The sequence below is a fragment of the Hypanus sabinus genome, chromosome 7 (genome assembly GCF_030144855.1).
Source record: "Hypanus sabinus isolate sHypSab1 chromosome 7, sHypSab1.hap1, whole genome shotgun sequence".
NCBI classification, from domain to species: domain Eukaryota; kingdom Metazoa; phylum Chordata; class Chondrichthyes; order Myliobatiformes; family Dasyatidae; genus Hypanus; species Hypanus sabinus.
In genome coordinates this window covers 40,112,491-40,134,060 of record NC_082712.1, presented here as the reverse complement: position 1 = coordinate 40,134,060, position 21,570 = coordinate 40,112,491, and the positions used below count along the sequence as shown (strand labels likewise).

At 41.1% G+C, this 21,570-nt stretch overlaps 1 protein-coding gene across 9 annotated transcripts in view; it reads left to right on the top strand.

The window, feature by feature from the left end:
* The window catches only part of arhgef28a (Rho guanine nucleotide exchange factor (GEF) 28a), a 390,430-nt gene that overhangs the window by 260,635 nt on the left and 108,225 nt on the right, over positions 1-21,570 (top strand). For 7 of the 9 annotated variants that reach the window (XM_059974562.1, XM_059974561.1, XM_059974559.1 and 4 more), the window contains 9 exons: positions 247-382; positions 1,709-1,776; positions 6,237-6,297; positions 7,721-7,862; positions 7,949-8,070; positions 14,461-14,586; positions 19,510-19,760; positions 20,550-20,675; positions 20,766-20,883. In XM_059974562.1, the coding sequence (XP_059830545.1) occupies positions 247-382; positions 1,709-1,776; positions 6,237-6,297; positions 7,721-7,862; positions 7,949-8,070; positions 14,461-14,586; positions 19,510-19,760; positions 20,550-20,675; positions 20,766-20,883 (1,150 nt within the window). The remainder of the gene's footprint in view (positions 1-246; positions 383-1,708; positions 1,777-6,236; positions 6,298-7,720; positions 7,863-7,948; positions 8,071-14,460; positions 14,587-19,509; positions 19,761-20,549; positions 20,676-20,765; positions 20,884-21,570) is intronic. The other 2 variants (XM_059974555.1, XM_059974558.1) reach the window with 1 other exon arrangement.

Sequence of the window (21,570 nt, the reverse complement as noted above, 5' to 3'; positions counted from 1 at the left end):
AAGGTCTCAGAAGTACCCAGGAAGTCAGGGATCGCTGGTGCCTGATGGACCATGAGTTCACATCAGTTCTGAGGTTGTGACCTTTTTCTCAATCAAGCAAAGGTGCATTGGAAGCAACAGTTAACACTACAACCTGTTACCATGTTATCACTGAACTGAAATTTAAGTCTTCATGCTTAGTTGTTTTTTCATGCATATTCAGGCTCTTTGTGATTTAATTCCCATTTCCAACATTGATTTTAACAGGGAAAACATAAAGAGACCAAGGAAAAAGAGAAATGGAACAATGCCCATCAATTTGTTGCAGGGGTTATTTCAGGGACAGTGCAATGCTTGGTTTGTGACAAGTTTGTTGGTGGAAAAGATGTTCTGCAGTGCTTCAGTGAGTAGCAATCATTTCACTTATGAGAAGAATCTTATGTTCTGGTGTTCCTGAGACAGTTATGTGATCAATTTGTCACTATTCAACCATACACAACTTTTTAATATTTACTCTGATATGGCCAATGCCAAGATATAAAATATAACCTGATGTAGTACTGGAAAATCTCAAAAATTCTTATGCAGCATTTCTAATGATCGAGCAGGTGAAACTGTTCAGAATCCCATAGTCCCACTCAAAAAACATCAACTCCTTCGATACAAAGATGAAAATGAGAAATGGAAGCCACTCTTCTAAGTTTATATTTTTATAACGCTTCTGAGGAAGGTGATGAAGAAGTAGTGTGGAGAGGATTGTGGTTGTTCACTGGAGGGATGGGAAGGGAACCAAGGTCTGCCTGTTCTTGCAGTCATCAACACAGGTGTGACTGACTAGCCTGAAAGTGGAGTATCTGTCCTAGTGCTGGCAACATTGGCCTGTGAACAGATACTGACGGTGGATCTTGTGGTGAGAGTGTTGCTGGTATTCCTCCCCTGCTTGAAGTACATGCTATGCCTCTAAAGCATACAGGAGACATCTTTGTGCTCATCACTGTCACTGAATAGAGTATAAATTTTGTGCTGGGTTTGTTGAACTTCATGCACTCGAAAATGCATTTCCTATAATGCCCTAAGATTCTGCTGATACAGTGGAGTCAGTGGTGAACTTCACCTTCAATATCTGGTGCAGCTCCTGAGGGATAGAAGATGAGTCAATGTCAACATATTCCCCAAGCCAACATGTCCACCTTAATTGCATTTAACTGTCTCCATCTTGCAGGATATGTCATTTTTATGCCCAACATCAAACTTCCTGAACTGTATTCTGAGCTCCATCATAGGTAATAGATTATCAAGAGGACGGAAGAAATGCTTCAATGATGTTCCCAAAGCCTCCTTTGAAAAAGGGTGCTGTCCCACTAGCTTGTATGTATTTGTGCACCCTTGATGCTTAAGATGGAGTAGGAGTTTTAATAATGGCACTGAAAGCCTTGAGTCTTTTCATCCAGACCATGAATTAACCAGGATAAATTGTGGTTGCCCATTCTCTTAATATTGTTTATTCATCTGCCCCATCAAGTCCCTCTTGGGCAACTAAAAAATAATATTTGAATTAATACAAAATTAGTGAAAGAAAAATAATGAAGAAAACAGGGTGTTTTGCAAGTCTGTCAAGGAAAAACTAAGATAAAATTTTGTCATATTTGCTTTGACAAATACGTTATGTGTTTTTAAGTCTCAACACATTTACAAATTTTTCTTTTTCGTTATATGTTTCCTTTTCCAGATTGTTCCATGAATGTTCATAAAAGCTGCCGAGATTCTGTCCCTGTGTGTACCAAAACAAAGCATCAAGTAAGTGCCAATGACAATTTCAGAATAGATTTAGGCTTTTGAAGGAACTGGAGTGAGCCTTCTTAAGATTCATTCCTTTATGTTAGTAACTTTCTAGTTTTGACTTGGTGATGAAAAGTAAGTGGTGATTAATCCTAATCATATGTCTTTTGTTAGGTTCTATCCTCATAATCCTAGGGCTCACTATTAAACAAAAAGTTAACTGGAGCAGTCAATAACTACTAGGCAGGTCAGAGGTCAGATATGTTGCACTGAGTGAATATACATCCTGATGATGCAAAACTCCTCACCACCCTCAGATCTGTAGGTGATGCAATAGTCATAACTTGCCTGGATGATTCTAGTTCTGGTCACATGAAGAGCTCAACACTGTCCAGGGTAAAATAGCCTAACTGAGTGATATCTAAAGAGATTTAATTGATAGGCATTCTATCCACAAGTTTAATTATTCACTTTCTCTGCCACTCTGTACCATGGCTGTAGTGTGCACCACTTCCAGGATGCAGTGCAGTCTTGCCCTGAGTCATACCAACAACTCCTCTAGTAATCTCATCTGTCATGGAGGACAATGCTGGCATCAGGAGATTCTCTGCTAAGTCACAAAAAGTCCTGACTTTGAAATACACTCAGTGGCAACTTATTAGGTAACGGAGTGGAACCTGGTGTGGTCTTCTACTGCTGTGGCCCATCCGCTTCAAAGCTTGACACATTGTGCATTAGAGATGCTGTTCTGCTGGTTCTGGAGGACCTGAGTTACAAGGAAAGATTGAATAGGTTAGAGCTGTGTTCTTTAGAACAGAGAAGATTGAGAGGCGATTTGATAGAGGTATACAAAATTATAAGGGGTATAGATAGGGTAAACACAGGCAGACTTTTTCCTCTGAAGCTGGGTGGAACTGCAACCAGAAGTTAGGGGTTAAGGGTCAAAGGTGAGAAGTTAAAGGGGAACGTGAAGGGAAACTACTTTACTCAAAGGGTTGTGAGAGTGTGGAATGAGCTGCCAACACAAGTGGTGTGTGCAAGCTCAATTTCAACGTTTAAGAGAAATCTGGATGGGTAAATGGATAGCAGAAATGTAGAGAGCTATGGTCCCAGTGCTGATTGATAGGAATAGGATGTTTAAATTATTTCAGCACAGGCAAGATGGGCCGAGAGGCCTGTTTTGGTGCTGTACTTCTCTCTACTCTGGCACCACTGTTGTACAGCATGTTTATTTGAGTTACTGTTGCCTTCTTGTCAGTCTGGCCACTCTTCTTTTGAGCTCCCTTATTAGTAAGGCATTTTCACCCACAGGACTGCCCCCAAATAGATCGTTTTCTTTTATTTTTGCATTTTGCACCATTCTTTGTAAACAACAAAGTACACTGCAGATGCTGGGGTCAAAGCAACACGTACAACACGCTGGAGGAACTCAGCAGGTCGGGCAGCATCCACGGAAATGAACAGAGAACGTTTCGGGCTGAGACCCTTCACCAGGACTGAAGAGGGAGGGGGCAGGGGCCCTATGAAGAAGGTGGGAGGAGGGTGGAAGGTGCCAGGTGAAAAACCAATCAGAGGATAGATCAAGGGGTGGGGGAGGGGAAGCAGGGAGGGGATAGGCAGGAAAGGTGAAGAAAGAATGTAAGGGGAAAGCACTATGGGTATTAGAAGAAGGCAGAATCATGAGGGAAGCGATAGGCAGCTGGAAGAGGAGGCAGAGTGAAACTGGGATGGGGGAAGGGAGAAGGAGGGTATTACCGGAAATTGGAGAATTCGATGTTCATGCCAAGGGGCAGGAGACTACCCAGACCGTATAAGAGGTGTTGCTCCTCCAACCTGAGTTTGGCCTCATCATGGCAGTAGAGAATATGGACATATTCGAATGGATACGTGAAGCAGAGTTGAAGTGGGTGGCAACCGGGAGTTGGGTCTCGCCAGTGTAGAGGAGGCCGCACTGGGAGCACCGGATGCAATAAATGACTCCAACAGACTCACAAGTGAAGTGTTGCCTCACCTGGAAGGACTGTTTGGGGCCCTGAATGGTGGTAAGAGAGGAGATGTAGGGACAGGTGTAGCATTTACGCTTGCAGGGATAAGTGCCAGGTGAGAGGTCACCATACATGGCCTCCTCTACTGCCACGATGAGGCCAAACTCAGGTTGGAGGAGCAACACCTCTTATACCGTCTGGGTCGTCTCCAGCCCCTTGGCATGAACATTGAATTCTCCAACTTCCGGTAATTCCCTCCATCTCCCCTCCCCATCCCAGTTTCACTCTGCCTCCTCCTCCAGCCACTTATCACCTCTCTCATGATTCTGCCGCCTTCTACTACACAGTGCTTTCACCTTACATTCCTTCTTCTCCTTTCCTGCCCATCCCCTCCCTGCTTCCCCTCCCCCACCCCATGATCTTTCCTCTTATTGGTTTTTCACCTGGCACCTACCAGCCTTCTCCTTCCCACCCTCCCCCCACCTTCTTTATAGGGCCCCTGCCCCCTCCCTCTTCAGTCCTGATGAAGGGTCTCGGCCTGAAACATTGACTGTTCGTTTCCACGGATACTGCCCAACCTGCTGAGTTCCGCCAGCGTGTTGTACGTGTTGATTCTTTGTAAACTGTTATGTACCAGCAGCAATAGACCCCAGACACAGTTTTAATGTTAAACAACTATATTTTCAGTATCTACCCAAAATACAGACAATTAATCAAATTACTCCCCTAAACAAAAATTAACAGTGCTATGCATTTTGTGGCTCACATCTGGTGTGAGGTTTGGGAACAGTTCTTCTCAAATCTTACTCAAACACAGTCCCAGAAATGGCAATTCAGATGATTCCAAAAATCCATGGAAACAGGTGGGGGAAAGAAACTTGTAAATCCACACTAAGATGACACGAGGCGGTGATCACGGAAAATTCCAGAGGATCTACGCCAGGAAAACAAGATAGCAGTCACAGCAGATTCCAGACGTTGAGTAGTCCAAAATCCACCTAGGGATATTACAAGGTGTCAGTCACAGAATATTCCTTAACACAGGTGCTCGCCACCTAACACACCCAAATCCATGTATGGGTTAACAAAATGTGGCCTCCAAAGGAATACTTCAGAAGTTCGGATCATGTGAAGTGATAGTCACGTGTCCAGTATGCACTGTGTGCCGCTAATTATCACAATCCTCTGGACACGAAGAAGGATTAGACTCGTCCGCTGCTGTAGCGAACTCTTCAGCTATCTCCACCCAGCTCGCTCTCCTGCTGGTAGCTCGCAGTCCGCTGTTCCTTCTTTGCTGAATGTTCCAGAAACCTGTCCGTATTTTGTTATAATGACATCATTCATCGGCCTCATCCAGGCGCTTAAAATGACGCTCGCAATAAAAAAATGTTGACACATAACAAAGCTCTAGAGAAAATTTAAACTGTGAAAACAGAGACACCACTTTCTCCCTTATTAGGGAGAGAGAGAGCCTGTGGTATGTCCAATGCCAGGTGAAACGCGAAGTCTTTGGGGTAACTGCAAGTCTGTGTCTTTGCTGTTGCTTTGCTCACGCTTGAGTGCTCGGTGGCGGGTGCCGATGCTTTTTAATGCTGGTGTGTATATTGTATACATTTCTTTGACATTAAATGTGCCTTTGAAACCTTTGAGAATGTTGTGCGTGAAAATCCCAGCAGGTCAGCAGTTTCTGAGATCAAACCATCTGTCTGGCTCCAGCAATCATTTCACAGTCAATGTCACTTATATCAAGTTTCTTCTCCATTCTGATGTTTGGTCTGATCATCAACTGAACCTTTTAACCATGTCTGCTTGCTTTTATGCATTGAGTTGCTGCCACATGATTGTCTAATTACATATTTGCACTAACAATCAGGTGTACAGGTGTGCCTAATAAGGTAGCCACTGGGTGTATATTCAAGAGCCTTAAACCTTTCCATGTACAAAACTGCAAACTGTTTGCAGAAGCAGTATTAGAACTGAAACATTACAGCTGTTTGTGAAAATTAAGTAGTTTGGCACTTTTATCTGTATGAGTACAGAAACTTAAAGATGACCTTTAAAATTATGTGTGGGTTGCATTGGGTACCTGTGCGGAAATTTTTGAGGAATGGATTGCCTTAAAGCACAAAAACAAAACATATGAAATAAATTAAAATCATTAAATAATCCTAAAGTAACAAAGGAATTTAAAAAAGCCCGACTCAGTACATGAGAATCTGTTTCCCCAGTTTAGATGCTGAAGTTCAGCAAGATTAAGCTATACTGCTTGATTTCATGGGGAGCCCAATGGTGCAGTAGACTATAGATAGGGCACTGACTGTTGGAGAGTAAGGTTCAAGCTTCTATGTTTGTATGCATGGAATCCTGAATTTGCTGACAGTTAACAGGTAAATGCCAGCAGTTCTGAATTGCTTCTTGCAGGTTTCTCCCAATATCAGCAAAACCCGCACCAGCATCCTTATTTTATTCTCTTAAAATTTGTTTTCTTTTCAGCAGAAACCTCATGACAAATATAACATGATTTCCAGAAGCAAACCAGCCCATTGTGTGCATTGTAAGTATGAATAGATCCATCAAAGCTGTGAAATTAAATCTGTCTATCAGCTTGCCATCATATTGCCTGATATTTTCCTTGGCTATTTTCTTGTGCTAATCAGCTAGAATGGAACGAGAATGTAATAGCAAATTACAGCACTCAATCTTCATTGATGCCACCATGGTCCAGCTTCTCATCTTGTTTTCCAGCAACTGAGGTTTCATATTTTTAACAATATGCGTGATTTATTTGTGATCAATCATCGTTAAAGACCATTGCTGGTTGAAAAGATCTGGAACCATAATATAACATTAATAGTGTAGTAATTGGGTTGAATGGATTTTTTTTCTCCCTGAGATCAGAGGTTTTGACAAAAGAGCTGCAATCCATTAGGAATGCAGGATTGGAGACCTGCAGTGCTGGGTCCTTGTGCTGTATTTGTTTACACATCTATACTGCTATGAGTTACCCTTAAAAATGTTGTGGTCCAGATGAGGATAGTAATGCAGAGAGACTTGTAAATCTGGAGCCCACATCCTGTGCAGTGTGTTCCAGATTTCAGTCATCGCCTGGGTGAAATAGCTTTGCCATATCCCTTCTAAACCTTGTAACCCATAATATAAACAAATGTTCTCTGATTTTGGACACCTTTGCAGTGAGGTAACATTTCCTACTCTCTAACCTATTTAAATCCCTCATAACTGTGTCCACCTCAATCAGGTTCCATCTTGGCCTCTGCTACTCCAAGGGGGGTGGGGGGGAAGACCTATCTCATATCTCCTCATAAACAAATTACTCCATCTCATCTGCACCCTCCCCATGTAATCATGCTTTTCTTTGGCCATATTTCAGCTATGCGCTGGTCGCTTCTTGATAAAGTTGTACCATAAATTTCTTGCTCTTGTATTCTACTCACTAGCCAGTAAGTGCAAGTATCTCTTGTGTCTCCCTCAACACTTTATCTGCTTGTACAGTCACATTCAGGATCCTTGGACTTGTATGTCAAGGCTGCTTCTGTTCTTTAATGGTCCCTTTTAAATTGTTTGAGCTGCCAAGAGGTGAAAGATGGGGTACCTTTTACATATATGAGATTGGGGTGTTCTGGAAACATTACCACAAGTATAAATGTTTAGGTGTCACAGAGCAGGTCACTGTCTTGGAGGAGTGAATATAAGATCTTCAGGCTGTTATCATTTTAATGAATTAGATCTGAACACTGTTTCATATAGACAGTAATAAGAATGCTCTTTTTATCAGCTGTGCCATTCGAGATTACATTAGTATGCAGCTTTTCTTTCTTTGAAGATTTTCAGTCTGCTACCAATTACTTGTATTAGACTGTCCCAGATTCAAAGATATTTGCTTTGGCCACTAGCTTTGTTAACAGTCTGACTTGCTTAGTATTAAACTATTAAAACTTTTTTTTTTGTTGTTTCAATAGCCAATTCACTTAAGGATCCTCCATCACAATCACTGAATACCACATCTTGTTCTTTACCTGTTGGAATATCTGCTCTCAAACGAGATTCTTCACTACAGCATCAGCCACTGTCAAAAAGTGCTTCTAGTATCAGTATAGACAGGTAAACAAAACTATGCTCTTGAAAGCATAAGTTCTAGTGTCTGAGATGCTTTACTTACCTGGAACAAATGTCTTTTTTTCTGTCAGGAGAATTGGTGAGTCAATGGAGTTAGAAGTGGATGGATATGTTTCCAGGAACAGATCACAGTCTGAAGAATTAATTCAAACAATGGGTTCATCTCCATCAACAGAATCACTTACATTAGATGGTGAGCATCTGTGAAGGGTTTTGCATTACGAGGATAGTAACCAGCTACCTACCTAACACAACTTATATTTCACAGGGCAGTGGCAAACGTATTTCAGCAGCAGCTAAAGGCAGTATGTCATACTTTTACAACAGCTGAAAGTGTAATTTATAGATGAATAATTTTCTTGCATAAAATTCTTTGCTTGGATTCCATTTTACATTTTTTTTGGATTATACTAATAATATAGGCTACGTTGCTTTTTTTTCAGGGACAAGTCTGTTGAACAATCCATATCTGAGCCTCGGCCGAAGCAGCATGATTTGATTTATGGATGTTCTGTTTTTCATCAGTCTTGATGTCATTGTGGAATGTAGAAGGTTATTTACAGTGTATAATCCTACCGTTTTCACTTCTACAACCTCCTATGTTACATCTTTGAAAGTGATCATTCCACCTGTGTACATCTCGCATTTATGTTTTGTGTTTTTGTTTAGTTTGTGTTCACTGTTGAAGTTGTTCAACTTTGCTGGAGCTGCTGTGATGAGCTGACTCACTGACCTTTCTGTATGGACCTGCAGTTAGGTACTCAAGCACAGAGGAGCAGGCTGAAATCTGATGCAACTGCTGCCAAAGGCCAGTCTGAACCCTCATGCTAATACACAGCAAGGGACTGTGATGTCTAAAACCCCTCATGCTTTTTGCTTCAGAAATAAGTATAAAGAAAACGATGCCATGCTGACCTAATATAAATAAAATGTCATACCTTGGACTGCTTTTAGTAACAGAGGAATATTTTGTATTATATACATTTGGCAAATATTATGAATATAGTAATAGATTTAAAATAAAACAAATCCTCTACGAACCAGTCAGGGGATAAATATTGGGAGATGACTGAGAATAATCAGAGCTTTCAAGAAGGGAAAACAATCATCTTGTGGATCCTCACATCCCGGACAGTGACCTCAGAGAAATCCCGGCAACAGTTGGCAGTGGGTGCAATGAAGGGACATGTCAGAGGCAAAGATTGCTGTTAACAAAATTCTTCTGTGCTAAGGCAACTTCTTCATCATCATCATCATTATGTTCCTTGCTGTATTACATGTTCTTTGACCACGATTGTTCTTGGAAAATTTTTCTACAGAAGTGGGTTATCATTGCCTTCTTATGGGCAGTGTCTTTATGTGATGGATATTATCAATACCTGTCAGAGATTGTCTGTCCTATGTCAGTGGCCCCATAAACAGGACTTAGGATGTGCACCAGCTGCTCATACAACCATCCACCACCTGCTCCCATAGAAATAGGAGCAGGAGTAGGCCATCTGGTTCATTGAGACTGCTCTGCCATTTAATAAGATCATGGCTGGTCTGTCCATGGACTCATTTCCACCTAACTGACTTTTCCACATGGCCCTTAATTCTTCCAACTATGCAAAAATCTATCCAACCTTGTCTTAAATGTATTTACTGAGGCAGTCTCCACTGCTTCATTGGGCAGAGAATTCCACAGATTCACCACTCTCTGGGAACGTCAGTTCCTCTTCGCCTGTGTCCTAAATGTATTTCCCCAAATCTTCATGTGACCCTGATCGGTGGAGGGGGGGGGGGTCTAAGCAGATGGTACAGCTTGCCCAAGGTGACCTGCAGGCTAGCGGAAGGGAGGAGCACCTTACACCTCCTTTGGGGGAGACATTATCTCCACCTCACCATTTTGATTTCATCAGTGAACTCAAAGAGATGGTGGGTATTTATCTGAGGATAAATGTAATGTCCAAAACACTTCATTCCAGTTCTGAAGAATGAATAGCTGGCTGCTGTCCAGAAGAGAAATCAACAAACCGATTAACCCCATGTCAATACTCTTTAACTGAAACAATGAAAGATGCAATATATTTAGTTACCTGGAGATGGAGCATTTCAGTAATACAATAGCTCTGTCTGGTTAGACATTTGTTTGTGTCCCCAAATGTCTGCACCTGATGACATTCTGGTTGTCACTGCCAACTACCTCATGTTGGCTCACTATCATCTATAGGAAGAGCAGAAGACTGAACTTAAAATCAATGACTCCAAGGTTAAGGGAAGAAAAGGATTATGGAGGAAGAAGAACCATGAAATCAGTATTTACTTCACTTGATGCACTGGCAGAAGCAAACTAGGTGAACATTATGAAATTTTTTATCCACAAAGTTGATCAGATTCAGAACAAAATGTGTCAACTTCAAGAAAAGATCTGATGCCTCGGTGGTCTATGAATTTAATATTGAGGAGGAATTCCCAAGATCTAATGAGCCAGTAAGCCTCACTCCTTTTTTGGTTCCTACATCATCTTCTGATTAGAGTCTGATTGATGGAACTGGAAGAGGTGTACTTGTATGTTAGGCTGACCCAGAAAATTAAGAAACATAGAATCCACTGTGACTTGGTGGACTGGATTCAGAATTACCTTGTTCACAGAACACAGAGGGTAATGGTGGAAGAGTGTTATTCTGTGAAGGTCCTCAACTGATTGTGTTCCACAGGGATCAGTACTGGGACCTTGGGTGTTTGTAATAAAGTGGATTCCAGTTAATTGGGAAACATTGAGACCAGTGCATTTTGGTCCAATTAAGTGTCTGCCCCAATTAGACTAAGTTTCATGGGATAGTTAAAAAGGTATAAAAAAAAGTCGAACTACCATTTAATTGAGTAACACATAATGTATTTAAATTATATACAGAATAAATTAGAACACTACCAATACTACTACAGTACTATAAAACAGTGTATTAGTTCCTAAGAGTTATCAATAGAGGAATTAATCCAGTGTACACTACTGTGTTCTTTTGATTGACTGTAAATAAATAAAATCAGCATAGATAATGGGCTGCCTTTATACAATACGTAACAGATTACATCTTGCAAATCTTCATTTTCATCGTAACATTCAAGATGGTTGTCGATACCTTCAAATTCTTTGTAGTGTCCAACTTGCTTGAAGTAGTGAAATTATTTTATTTTGAGTCCTAGCATCTCCTAGCTTGAATACTTTAAACTGCAGGGAACAAAACAGCTATGAATTGTCTTAATGCTTATTTCTTGCCAACTATCAGTGACAAAAATCTGTTTTTCTAACATAAGCACATACAATCGATGCTATTTAAAATCTGTTCATTATGAGAACAGTGTAGTGTTTAACAGCCATACACTAGTTAGAAGCTGTTCAGCAAGTCTCAGGTGCCATTTATGCAGCATAGTGCCCCAAATAAATAAAGTGAATCATGGCTATTTTCTTGATTAGTTTTTGTTCTTTAAGAGTTATCCTAAATAAACGATGGCCTAATAAATGATGAAGCAATTAACCAGAATCTTTAGTATATTTAAATGACCTGGATGTAAATATAGATGGGTAGGTTAGTAAGTATGCAGATGACACAAAAAAGTAGTGGACACTGCACAGGGCTAGCAAAGGAACAGAAGAATATATATCAGTTACAGATAAGGGCAGAGAAATGGCAGATATAATTTAATCTGATCAAGTTTGAGGTGTTGCACTTTGGGACGTCAAATGTAAGGGGAAAATATGCAGTTAATGGCAGGACCCTTAACAGTAATAAGCAGAGGGATCTTTGGGATGTAAGTCTATAATTCCCTGAAAGTGATGATGAAAATAAATAGGGCAATAAAGAAAGCATATGGCATACTTGCCTTCATTGGTCAGGGCACTGAGTGGTAGTGTAAGGCTGCACTTGGAATATTATGTGTGATTCTGGATGCTCCATTGCAAGAATGACTTACAAGCTTTGAGAAGGATGAAGAAGAGGTTTACCAGGATTCTGCCTAGATTAGAGGTCATGAGCTATGAGCAGGGCTTGGGCATGCTTGGGTTGTTTTCTCTGGAGCATTGGAAGCTGAGGGGAGACGATAGAAGTTTCTGAAATTATGTGAGGTAGGGATGGGATAGATAGTTAGAATCATTTAACAGGACGGAAATGTCAAGAATGAGAGGACATTCCTTTAAGGTGTGTGTGGGAGGAGGGGAGGGTTTAAAGGAGGAGTGAGGGACAAGTTTTTATACACAGACAGCGAGCGGTGCCTGGAATGGGCTGCCAGGAGTAGGAAGCAGATATATGTGGTGTGTAAGAGGCTTTTATTTAGATGTGGGAATACACAGGGAATGGAGGGGGCAAAATATAGTTCATGTAGAGGGACAAGAGATTTAGTTTAATTTGCCAATGTGTTTGATGTGCCCCTGTGTTGTATTATTCTACGTTCTATGAGGCAGACCATCTTTTGCTGTCTCTTAGTGATAGATGACAGTATGTGGTAAAGTCTTGACCCCTCATTAACTCTGAACAAGTTTGCTGGCCTAGTCTGTACTGGATTGGCCCAGGTATGCTGGAGGCATACAACATCATACATTTAGCTGAGACCTTGAGGATGACCATCATCACCCTCCTCCATCTGCAAAAGAGGGAGAAGGCAAAGATCAAAAATTGGTGACCTCATCTCACTGTTCATTGTGGGCTACAAGATCCTGGTTAAAGTCATGACCTGTGAAATTATTGTTGAGGCTGGTAATTCATCCGGATTCAGACCTGCACGATACCCATGTGAGAACTCTGATTACCTTGCACAGCTCAGCTACTGAAAGATGTGATCACCTGCATGCTGAATGGGCATGTGTCTAGTTATCTTGGACCAGAAGAAGTCCTTTTGCAGAACATTGCGCACATACATGAACAGTCTGCTCTCCAAATGAGGCTTGGGCGTGGTATCAGGATTTGGATATGATAGTTCTGTCCAGGCATCAGTAGCAATTCTAATCAGTGGATGGGAATTGTGGGTGTCCAGGTTGGATCTAGAATTGGGCAGGGATGCCCTCTGTTGTTTTATTTATATATTTTATCAAGCCCCTTGCTGTGTCAATCAAAAAAGATTTAGACCAGGGGTTCTCAGCCTAGGGTCCATCGACCCCTGCTTAATGGTATTGCTCCATGGCACAAAAAAAGGTTGGGACCCCTAATATAGACACAAAGGGATGGAGATCATATCACACAATGATGCATACAGCCAAGGTAAAGCAGAAACTGGGAATGTGGCCTGAGTACTCAATCTTGATTAGGGTATCAGGTGTGAGGTGCTCTAGATATTGTTCTGTATGACACAGGTGTGTCTACACCACAGCAGTTACCCAAGCCATTTTCCTCATAATTTGGAGAATGAAAATGGATTGTGTCCACAGAGACTCAATGTAAACATCTCCAGAGAAAAGGGGGAGATGTATCTGCTGTCCCTTCATCCTTATGCCTGCCTTTTGTGTGTGGCTGCATCATGACTCTAGGTTTGCTAGCACCATCTGTCACTATGTGCTGAAATTCTCTGTTGAACATCAATGAAATAAGGATGAATTATTCTGTATTGTGCCATTGAGAAGTACTATTTCCTCTCAACTTAGGAGCAAGTGCATTGGTCATGAGTTCAAATGGCGATGAAACAAGTAGAGAGATAAAAACAGAAAATGTTGGGAACAATCAGCAAGAAAAGCAACATCTGCAGAAGTGAAGGAGTTAACAAAATTGGGCAGGAGGAAAAAACAAATTTAAGTTACAAAATAAGTTAGGTGTGGAGTGGATGGGGCAAAGGGAATGGGACCATTTATCACCATGGAACTGCCTCATTAACACTATGTCCAGAGGTGGTCCACAATTTATCCACAGACCATTCTTGGACTCATCTTGTTATTTATCTTCCCTACATCCTAAGCATCCCTCTCCTCACCTTTTCAACAACTGAAAACTAAATACTTTTTCTGTCGCGGAAAATAACTTGCCAAGGCTAGCCTGACAAATGGTCATCAGTTTGAGATATTAACTCTTTTTCACTTTCTACAGATGTGGCTTAACATGCTGAACATTTTCCAGTATCTTTTGTTTTTTATTTCAGGTTTCCAGCTTCTGCAGTCATCTTGAATTTCAAGTGAGAAGAGAGTTTAGCCATTAATGTTTACCTTTCTTGGAAAACAAAGTACTTATATCAATGACTTAATCTTCTCTTTAAAAATAGTGCACTCTGCATATGCAAAAGCGTTAGAAGGTGTGGGATCTCACATTAACAACTAAGCTTCAATGTTACAAAAAGTGCAGTTATAAAATCAAGTCGTTTGAGCACATATTTTTATCTTCAAGTAATTATGTCCTAAGAAATTCAACATTCTGAGATCATTTGGGGGAAAAAAATTAATAGTTTTTGTATTCCACAAACAATTTTCAAGTGTTAACATTTTTGGATGGAAAATGCTGTGAAGGAAGAGACATGTATCTGATTTCACTGCTAGCACTACTAGTCAAAAATTCACCCGTGTGAAATTAATCTTCTAGAGAAAAAATCATTAGTGGGCACTGATTTTAATTGTTCATTTTACCAGATATGCGTGGAGACCTTGAATTTGATGCAGAAGAATTTAAAGCTGAGTCCTGGAGCCTTGCTGTTGATCATGCATTTAGCAGTAGGCAACAGAAAAACATGATAAAGAGACAGGATGTGATATATGGTGAGTGTACTGTCCTAAACAGTGTACAAGTAAGAGTTGCATGTGAACCAGTGATTCATCAATGTTCAACTTTTGCATTGTTTCTTCTAATCTAATTTTAAAAATATTTTTTGGAGGGATCACAATTTTTCAAAAAGATGATAAAACTGCCCAAAGCATTTTTCCTCACTAGTCAGATTGAGAATTCTTATGTTACTCTACATCAGAACCAAATAAACATAGAAACATAGAAAACCTACAGCACGAGACAGGCCCTTCGGCCCACAAAGCTGTGCCAAACATGTCCTTACCTTAGAACTACCTAGGCTTACCCATAGCTTACTATTTTTCTAAGCTCTATGTAGCCATCCAGGGGTCTCTTAAAAGACCCTATTGCTTCCACCTTCACCACTGTTGCCGGCAGCCCATTCCACGCACTGACCACTCTGAGTAAAAAATGTACACCTAGCATCTCCTCTGTACCTACTTCCAAGCACCTTAAAACTATGCCCTCTCGTGCTAGCCATTTCAGCATTGGGGGAAAAAGCCTCTGACTATCTACATGATCAATGCCTCACATTATCTTGTACACCTTTATCAGGTCACCTCTCATCCTCCATCACTCCAAGGAGAAAAGGCCGAGTTCACTCAACCTATTCTCATAAAGCAAGCTCCCCAATCCAGGCAACATCCTTGTAAATCTCCTCTGCACACTTTCTATGGTTTCCACATCCTTCCTGTAGTGAGGTGACCAGAACTGAACACAGTGCTCCAAGTGGGGTCTGATCAGGGCCCTACATAGCTGCAACATTACCTCTCGGCTCTTAAACTCAATCCCACGATTGATGAAGGCCAATGCTCTGTATGCCTTCTTAACCACAGAGTCAACCTGTGTAGCAGCTTTGAGTGTCCTTTGGACTCAGTCCCCAAGATCTCTCTGATCCTCCACACTGCCAAGAGACTTGCCATTAAAGCTATATTCTGCCATCATATTTGACCTACCAAAATGAACCACCTCACACTTATCTGGGTTGAACTCCATCTGCCACTTCTCAGCCTGGTTTTGCATCCTATCAATGTCCTGCTGTAACCTCTGACAGCCCTCCACACTATCCATAATACCCCCAACCTTTGTGTCACCAGCAAATTTACTAACCCATCACTCCACTTCCTCATTCAGGTCATTTATAAAAATCAAAAAGAGGAGGGTCCCAGAACAGATCCCTGAGGCACACCACTGGTCACCAAACTCCATGCAAAATATAACCCGTCTACAACCACTCTTTGCCTTATGTGGGCAAGCCAGTTCTGGATCCACAAAGGCAGGTCCCCTTGGATCCCATGCCTCCTTACTTTCTCAGTAAGCCTTGCAGTAAGCCTTATCAAATGCCTTGCTGAAATCCATATACACTACATCTACTGCTCTGCCTTCATCAATGTGTTTAGTCACATCCTCAAAAAATCCAATCAGGCTCATAAGGCACGTCCTGCTTTGACAAAGCCATGCTGACTGTTCCTAATCATATTCTGCTCTCACGATGTTCATAAATCCTGCCTCTCAGGATCTTCTCCATTAGCTTACCAACCACTGAAGTAAGACTCACTGGTCTATAATTTCCTGGGCTATCTCTACTCCCCCTCTCGAATAAGGAAACAACATCCGCAACCCTTCAATCCTTGCAACCTCTCCTGTCCTCATTGATGATGAAAAGATCATCGCCAGAGGCTCAGCAATCTCCTCCCTTGCTTCCCACAGTAGCCTGTGGTACACCTCATCCAGTCCTGGTGACTTATCCAACTTGATGCTTTCCAAAAGCACCAGCACATCCTCTTCCTTAATATGTACATGCTCAAGCTTTTCAGTCTGCTGCAAGTCATCCCTACAATCACCAAGATCCTTTTCCGTAGTGAATACTGAAGCAAAGTATTCATTAGGTACCTCTTCTGTCTCCTCCGGTTCCACTATCACACTTGATAGGTCCTATTCTCTCATGTCCTATCCTCTTGCTCTTCACATGCCTGTAGAATGCCTTGGGATTTTCCTTAATCCTGTCTGCCAAGGTCTTCTCATGGCCCCTTCTGGCTCACCTAATTTTATTCTTAAGCTCCTTCCTGCTAGCCTTATAATCTCATAGATCTCTATCATTACCTAGTTTTTTGAACCTTTTGTAAGCTCTTCTTCTTGACAAGATTTACAACAGCCTTTGTACACCACAGTTCCTGTACCCTACCATCCTTTCCCTGTCTCATTGGAACGTACCTACGCAGACCCCTCCTCTAACCTCATCCGCTTTGTTCATAATACTCCTCGCATTAAAATGGACACATCTCATATCGGTCTGAGCACGTCCCCTCTCTATCACCTGCCAATCCTCCTATCTGCACTGTCTCCAAGCTTTCTCTATTTGTGAGCCAACCTCCCTTTCCTCCATCACTTCAGTTCGGTTCCCACCCCCCAGAGATTCTAGTTTAAACTCTCCGCAATAGCCTTAGCAAACCTCCCTGCTGGGATATTGGTCCCCCTGGGATTCAAGTGCAACCTGTCCCTTTTGTACAGGTCATACCTGCTCCAAAAGAGGTCCCAATGATCTAGAAATCTGGATCCTTGCCCCCTGCTCCAGTCCCTCAGCTACGCATTTATCCTCCACCTTATTCTATTCCTATACTCACTGTCACGTGGCACAGGCAGTAATTCCGAGATTACTACCTTCGCTGTCCTGCTTCTCAACTTTCTTCCTAAGTCCCTGTAATTTGTTTTCAGGACCTCCTCCCTTTTCCTACCTATGTCATTGGTACCAATATGTACCACAACTGGCTGTTCGCCTTCCCACTTCAAGATATCGTGGGCATGATCAGAAACATCAGAGACTCTGGCAGCTAGGAGGCAAACTACCATCCACGTTTCTTTCCTGCGTCCACAGAATCACCTGTCTGACCCCCTCACTGTAGAGTTGCCTATCACTGCTGCCATCCTCTTCCTTTCCCTAACCTTCATAAATCACAGGGCCAGACTCTATGCCAGAGGCACGGCCATTGTTGCTTCCCCCAGGTAGGTTGTCTCCTCCAACAGTACTCAAACAGGAGTACTTATTGTTAAGGGGACAACCACCTGGGTACTCTCTAGCATCTGCTTATTGTCCTTCCCCCTCCGGACTGTTATCCACTTCTCTGTCTCCTGTGGTCCTGGGGTGACTACCTGCCTATAGCTCCTCTCTGTCATTTCCTCACTCTCCCTGACCAGACAAAGGTGTTCGAGCTGCATCTCCAGTTCCCTAATGCGGTCCCTAAGGAGCTGCAGCTCGATGCACCTGGTGTAGGTGTGCCAATAAATAAATAAATAACTGAAAAAAAACAGCTTGGTCTATTGTTCTAATTATTCTGTCATCACATCTAATAATATCTGCCACAAAAACAATTCTGGTATAGATTAGCCTAAATAATATATTTTGCTAAATAATTTTTTTTCAAATATTCAATGAAATATATTGATATAGTATTTCTTAATAGTGAGTGTGATCCCTCCATAGATACTGCTTGACCTGCTGAATTACTCCAGCACTTTCTCTGTTGCTGCAGATTCCAGCATCTGCAGTCTCATGCCTCCATTCGTCATACCTACTTAAAGTTACTCTTAGTTTTTTTCATTTATATCCTGTAGTCCAGCTTTCCTAGCTGATAACGTTTTGGTTTAACTCAGTGGCTCCGTCTTCTACTACGTTTTAATGACACTACCTGGTTGCAAATTTGAAATAAAAGTAGATTTGCTGAATGTAAATATATATTCGGTGGCCACTTATTAGGTACATCTGTAACCTGCTCATTAATGCAAATATTTAATCAGCCAATCATGTTGCAGAAGCTCAATGCGTTAAATCATGCAGACATGGTCATGAGGTTCAGTTGTTGTTCAGACCAAACATCAGAATGGGGAAGAAATGTGACCTAAATGGCATTGACTGCAGAATGATTGTTGGTGCCAGATGGCGTGCTTTCAATATTATAGGAACTGCTGATCTCTTGGGATTTTCACACACAACAGTCTCAAGCGTTTACTGAGGACAGTGTGAAAAACACGAAAAAACATCCAAAGGCAGTTCTACGGGCAAAAACACCTTGTTAATGAGAAAGGTCAGAGGAGAATGGCCAGACTGGTTCAAGATGACAGGAAGGTGACAGTTACTGAAATAACCATGTGTTACAATAGTGGTGTGCAGAAGAGAATTTCTGAATGCACAACATGTCAGACCTTGTACTAGATAGGTTAGAACAGCAGAAGACCATGAACATACGCACAGCAGCCAATTTATTAGATTTATAATAAATTTATAATTTATTAATATGTGGCTACTAAATATATTTGATTCTTTGGTCATGTTAACATGACATCCTGCTTTGGATGTCAAAATTTAGTTGACTCCATTTGGGTACGAGCCTGCAAAGTACCCAGAACATCTTTAAGGAGTGGTGTCTCAGAAAGGCAGCGTCCATTATTAAGGACCTCCAGCACCCAGGGCATGCCCCTTTCTCACTGTTACCATCAGGTAGGAGGTACAGAAGCCTGAAGGCACACACTCAGCGATTCAGGAACAGCTCCTTCTCCCTCTGCCATCCGATTCCTAAATGGTCATTGAACCCGTAAACACTACCTCACAATATATATTATTTCTGTTTTTGCATGATTTTCAATCCATTCAATATACATATTCTGTAATTGATTTATTTCTTCTTCTTATTTTTTCTTCTTCTTCTACATTATGTGCTGCATTGAACTGCTGCTGCTAAGTTAATGAATTTCACGATACATGCCGATGATAATAAACCTGATTCTGATTCTGAAATAAGATAGCAAAGCAATTCATTTCTGTTGGGTACCTGACTCAGAAGTATGCCGTGTAAACTGAGTCCTCAGTCTTAAACACTAAATTATTTCTTGTTCACTTTCAGAGCTGATGCAGACAGAGATGCACCACGTTCGGACCCTGGAGATAATGTCGGAAATTTATAGGAAGGGCATGAAGGAGGAGCTGCAAATAGATCACGGCGTCATTGACAAAATATTTCCCTCTTTGGATGAGCTGTTAGAAATTCACAAGCATTTTTTCTTCTGCTTGAAAGAGAGGCGCCGGGAGTCTTTTGAGGAAGACAGTGAAAGGAACTTCTTTATTCATAAAATTGGTGATATCCTTTTACAACAGGTAGTGTGAAAGTAAGAAGAGCAGAAATATTTCCAAAATATTTCTTGGAATGTGGTAGATATGAAATGTTGTTTGTTGCAGAATGTGAAATAATGCAGAAGTTTTACTTCCAGTAGTCCTGCGGAAACTAGTTGAGTAAACAATTAATGTGGCCCAATTACAAAGCAATCCCAAATCAGGTGGACAAGAACTTATTTAAATAGAAAGCTGTATTAACAGAACAGGTACGAAAGGCACCCATCCAAAAAGATTTGATCTATCTGGAGGATTCCAATGACATCAGACCCTCTGGCATGAACTTTGCTCAGATTTAAAATCAAAGTAATTTATTTTGCTCTGTGTGCTACAAGTTCAAAGGTAGGGCAACCCCCTGTGCCACTACACAGAAATGATTTGGTTGTTAATCAGTTGTGTGACTTTAGAACAAGCAGCAATAGAAATGAATATTAAAGTTGAGATTAAAGAAGTATAAAATAAAATGGTGGCTTTGTATGCAGCAGGACGTGATTTGGGACAGCTAGTGATTCAATCATCTTGCAGCTTTGAGAAGTCATAAGTTCCTAGAAAACTTTTAAAATTTATATACTGTTACCTTGCTTGGCAAAAGCAAAGTTCAAATAATTCATCTATGTAAAATTCTTTGTTATTTTCCCTGATCCATATAATTTTTATTCCAATACTATCTCTGGCAAACACCCTGCTTTGATTTCATTGCTTGAAAAGGTATTTATTTTAAATGTTCGAGAGGACTGAGCCACTTATTGGACCATAATCATTCTTCATATTTAGTTTACAGATGAGAATGCCAATAAGTTGAAGCACTCTTATGGTGAATTTTGCAGCCATCACAATGAGGCAGTCAGTTTATTTAAAGAACTGCAACAACAAAACAAGAAATTTCAGAACTTTATCCGAGTAAGTATTCATCGTCAGTTTTCACTACGAGATGAAATATTGCAAAGCAAGAGTTTTCAACTCACCTCGCATTCTGTTTTCCCTTCTTAGCAACAAAGCAACAATCTACAAGTCCGACGCCTTGGTGTCCCTGAATGTATACTACTAGTTACCCAACGCATCACCAAGTACCCAGTCCTGCTTGAACGTTTACTACAGTACACAGAAGGTACATTTTGGGTTGACATTCTATGCTGTTTTATAAAACTGTGGAGTCCTACGCTACCTTAGTTTTCACTTCTCTAATATATATATAAAACCATTTTGTATAGTCTAGCAGTTAGGATTCCTGGTTTTCACCAAAGTGGCCCGGGTTCAACTCCCAGTATTGGAATTACAGTTTTGGAGTGACACAGTGGTTAGTGTAATGTCATTATGGGCTCAATTCCTGCTGTTGCCTGTAAGAAGTTTGTACGTTCTCCTGTGATCACATGAATTCCCTCCGGGTGCTGTGGTTTCCTTTCACGTTCCAAAGAATACTCATTAGTAGGTTGATAGGTCCTATGGGTGCAATTGGGTGGCATGGTCCCATTGGGCTGGGAGGATCTGCTAAAATGCAATAGCTCCAAATAAAAACAATAATTATAAAAGGATCTGAGTCGTCCGGAGGTTGAGAAAGATATTACATAAATGTCAATAGTTATTACTTTGTCACAATGATACTAATCTAATTTTGGAGTAAATTATGGTAATTTAATTATTAGGTAATTAATGACAGGTGATCAAATGACATTTCACTGAAGAGTAGGCAAGTATGAAAGACACATTAGAAAATACCATTTGAGCTCCTGAGTCAAATGGTGGTAGAGAGTTAATTTTGGCCTTGTCAACCCTTGAAAAGACCAAACCCGAAGTC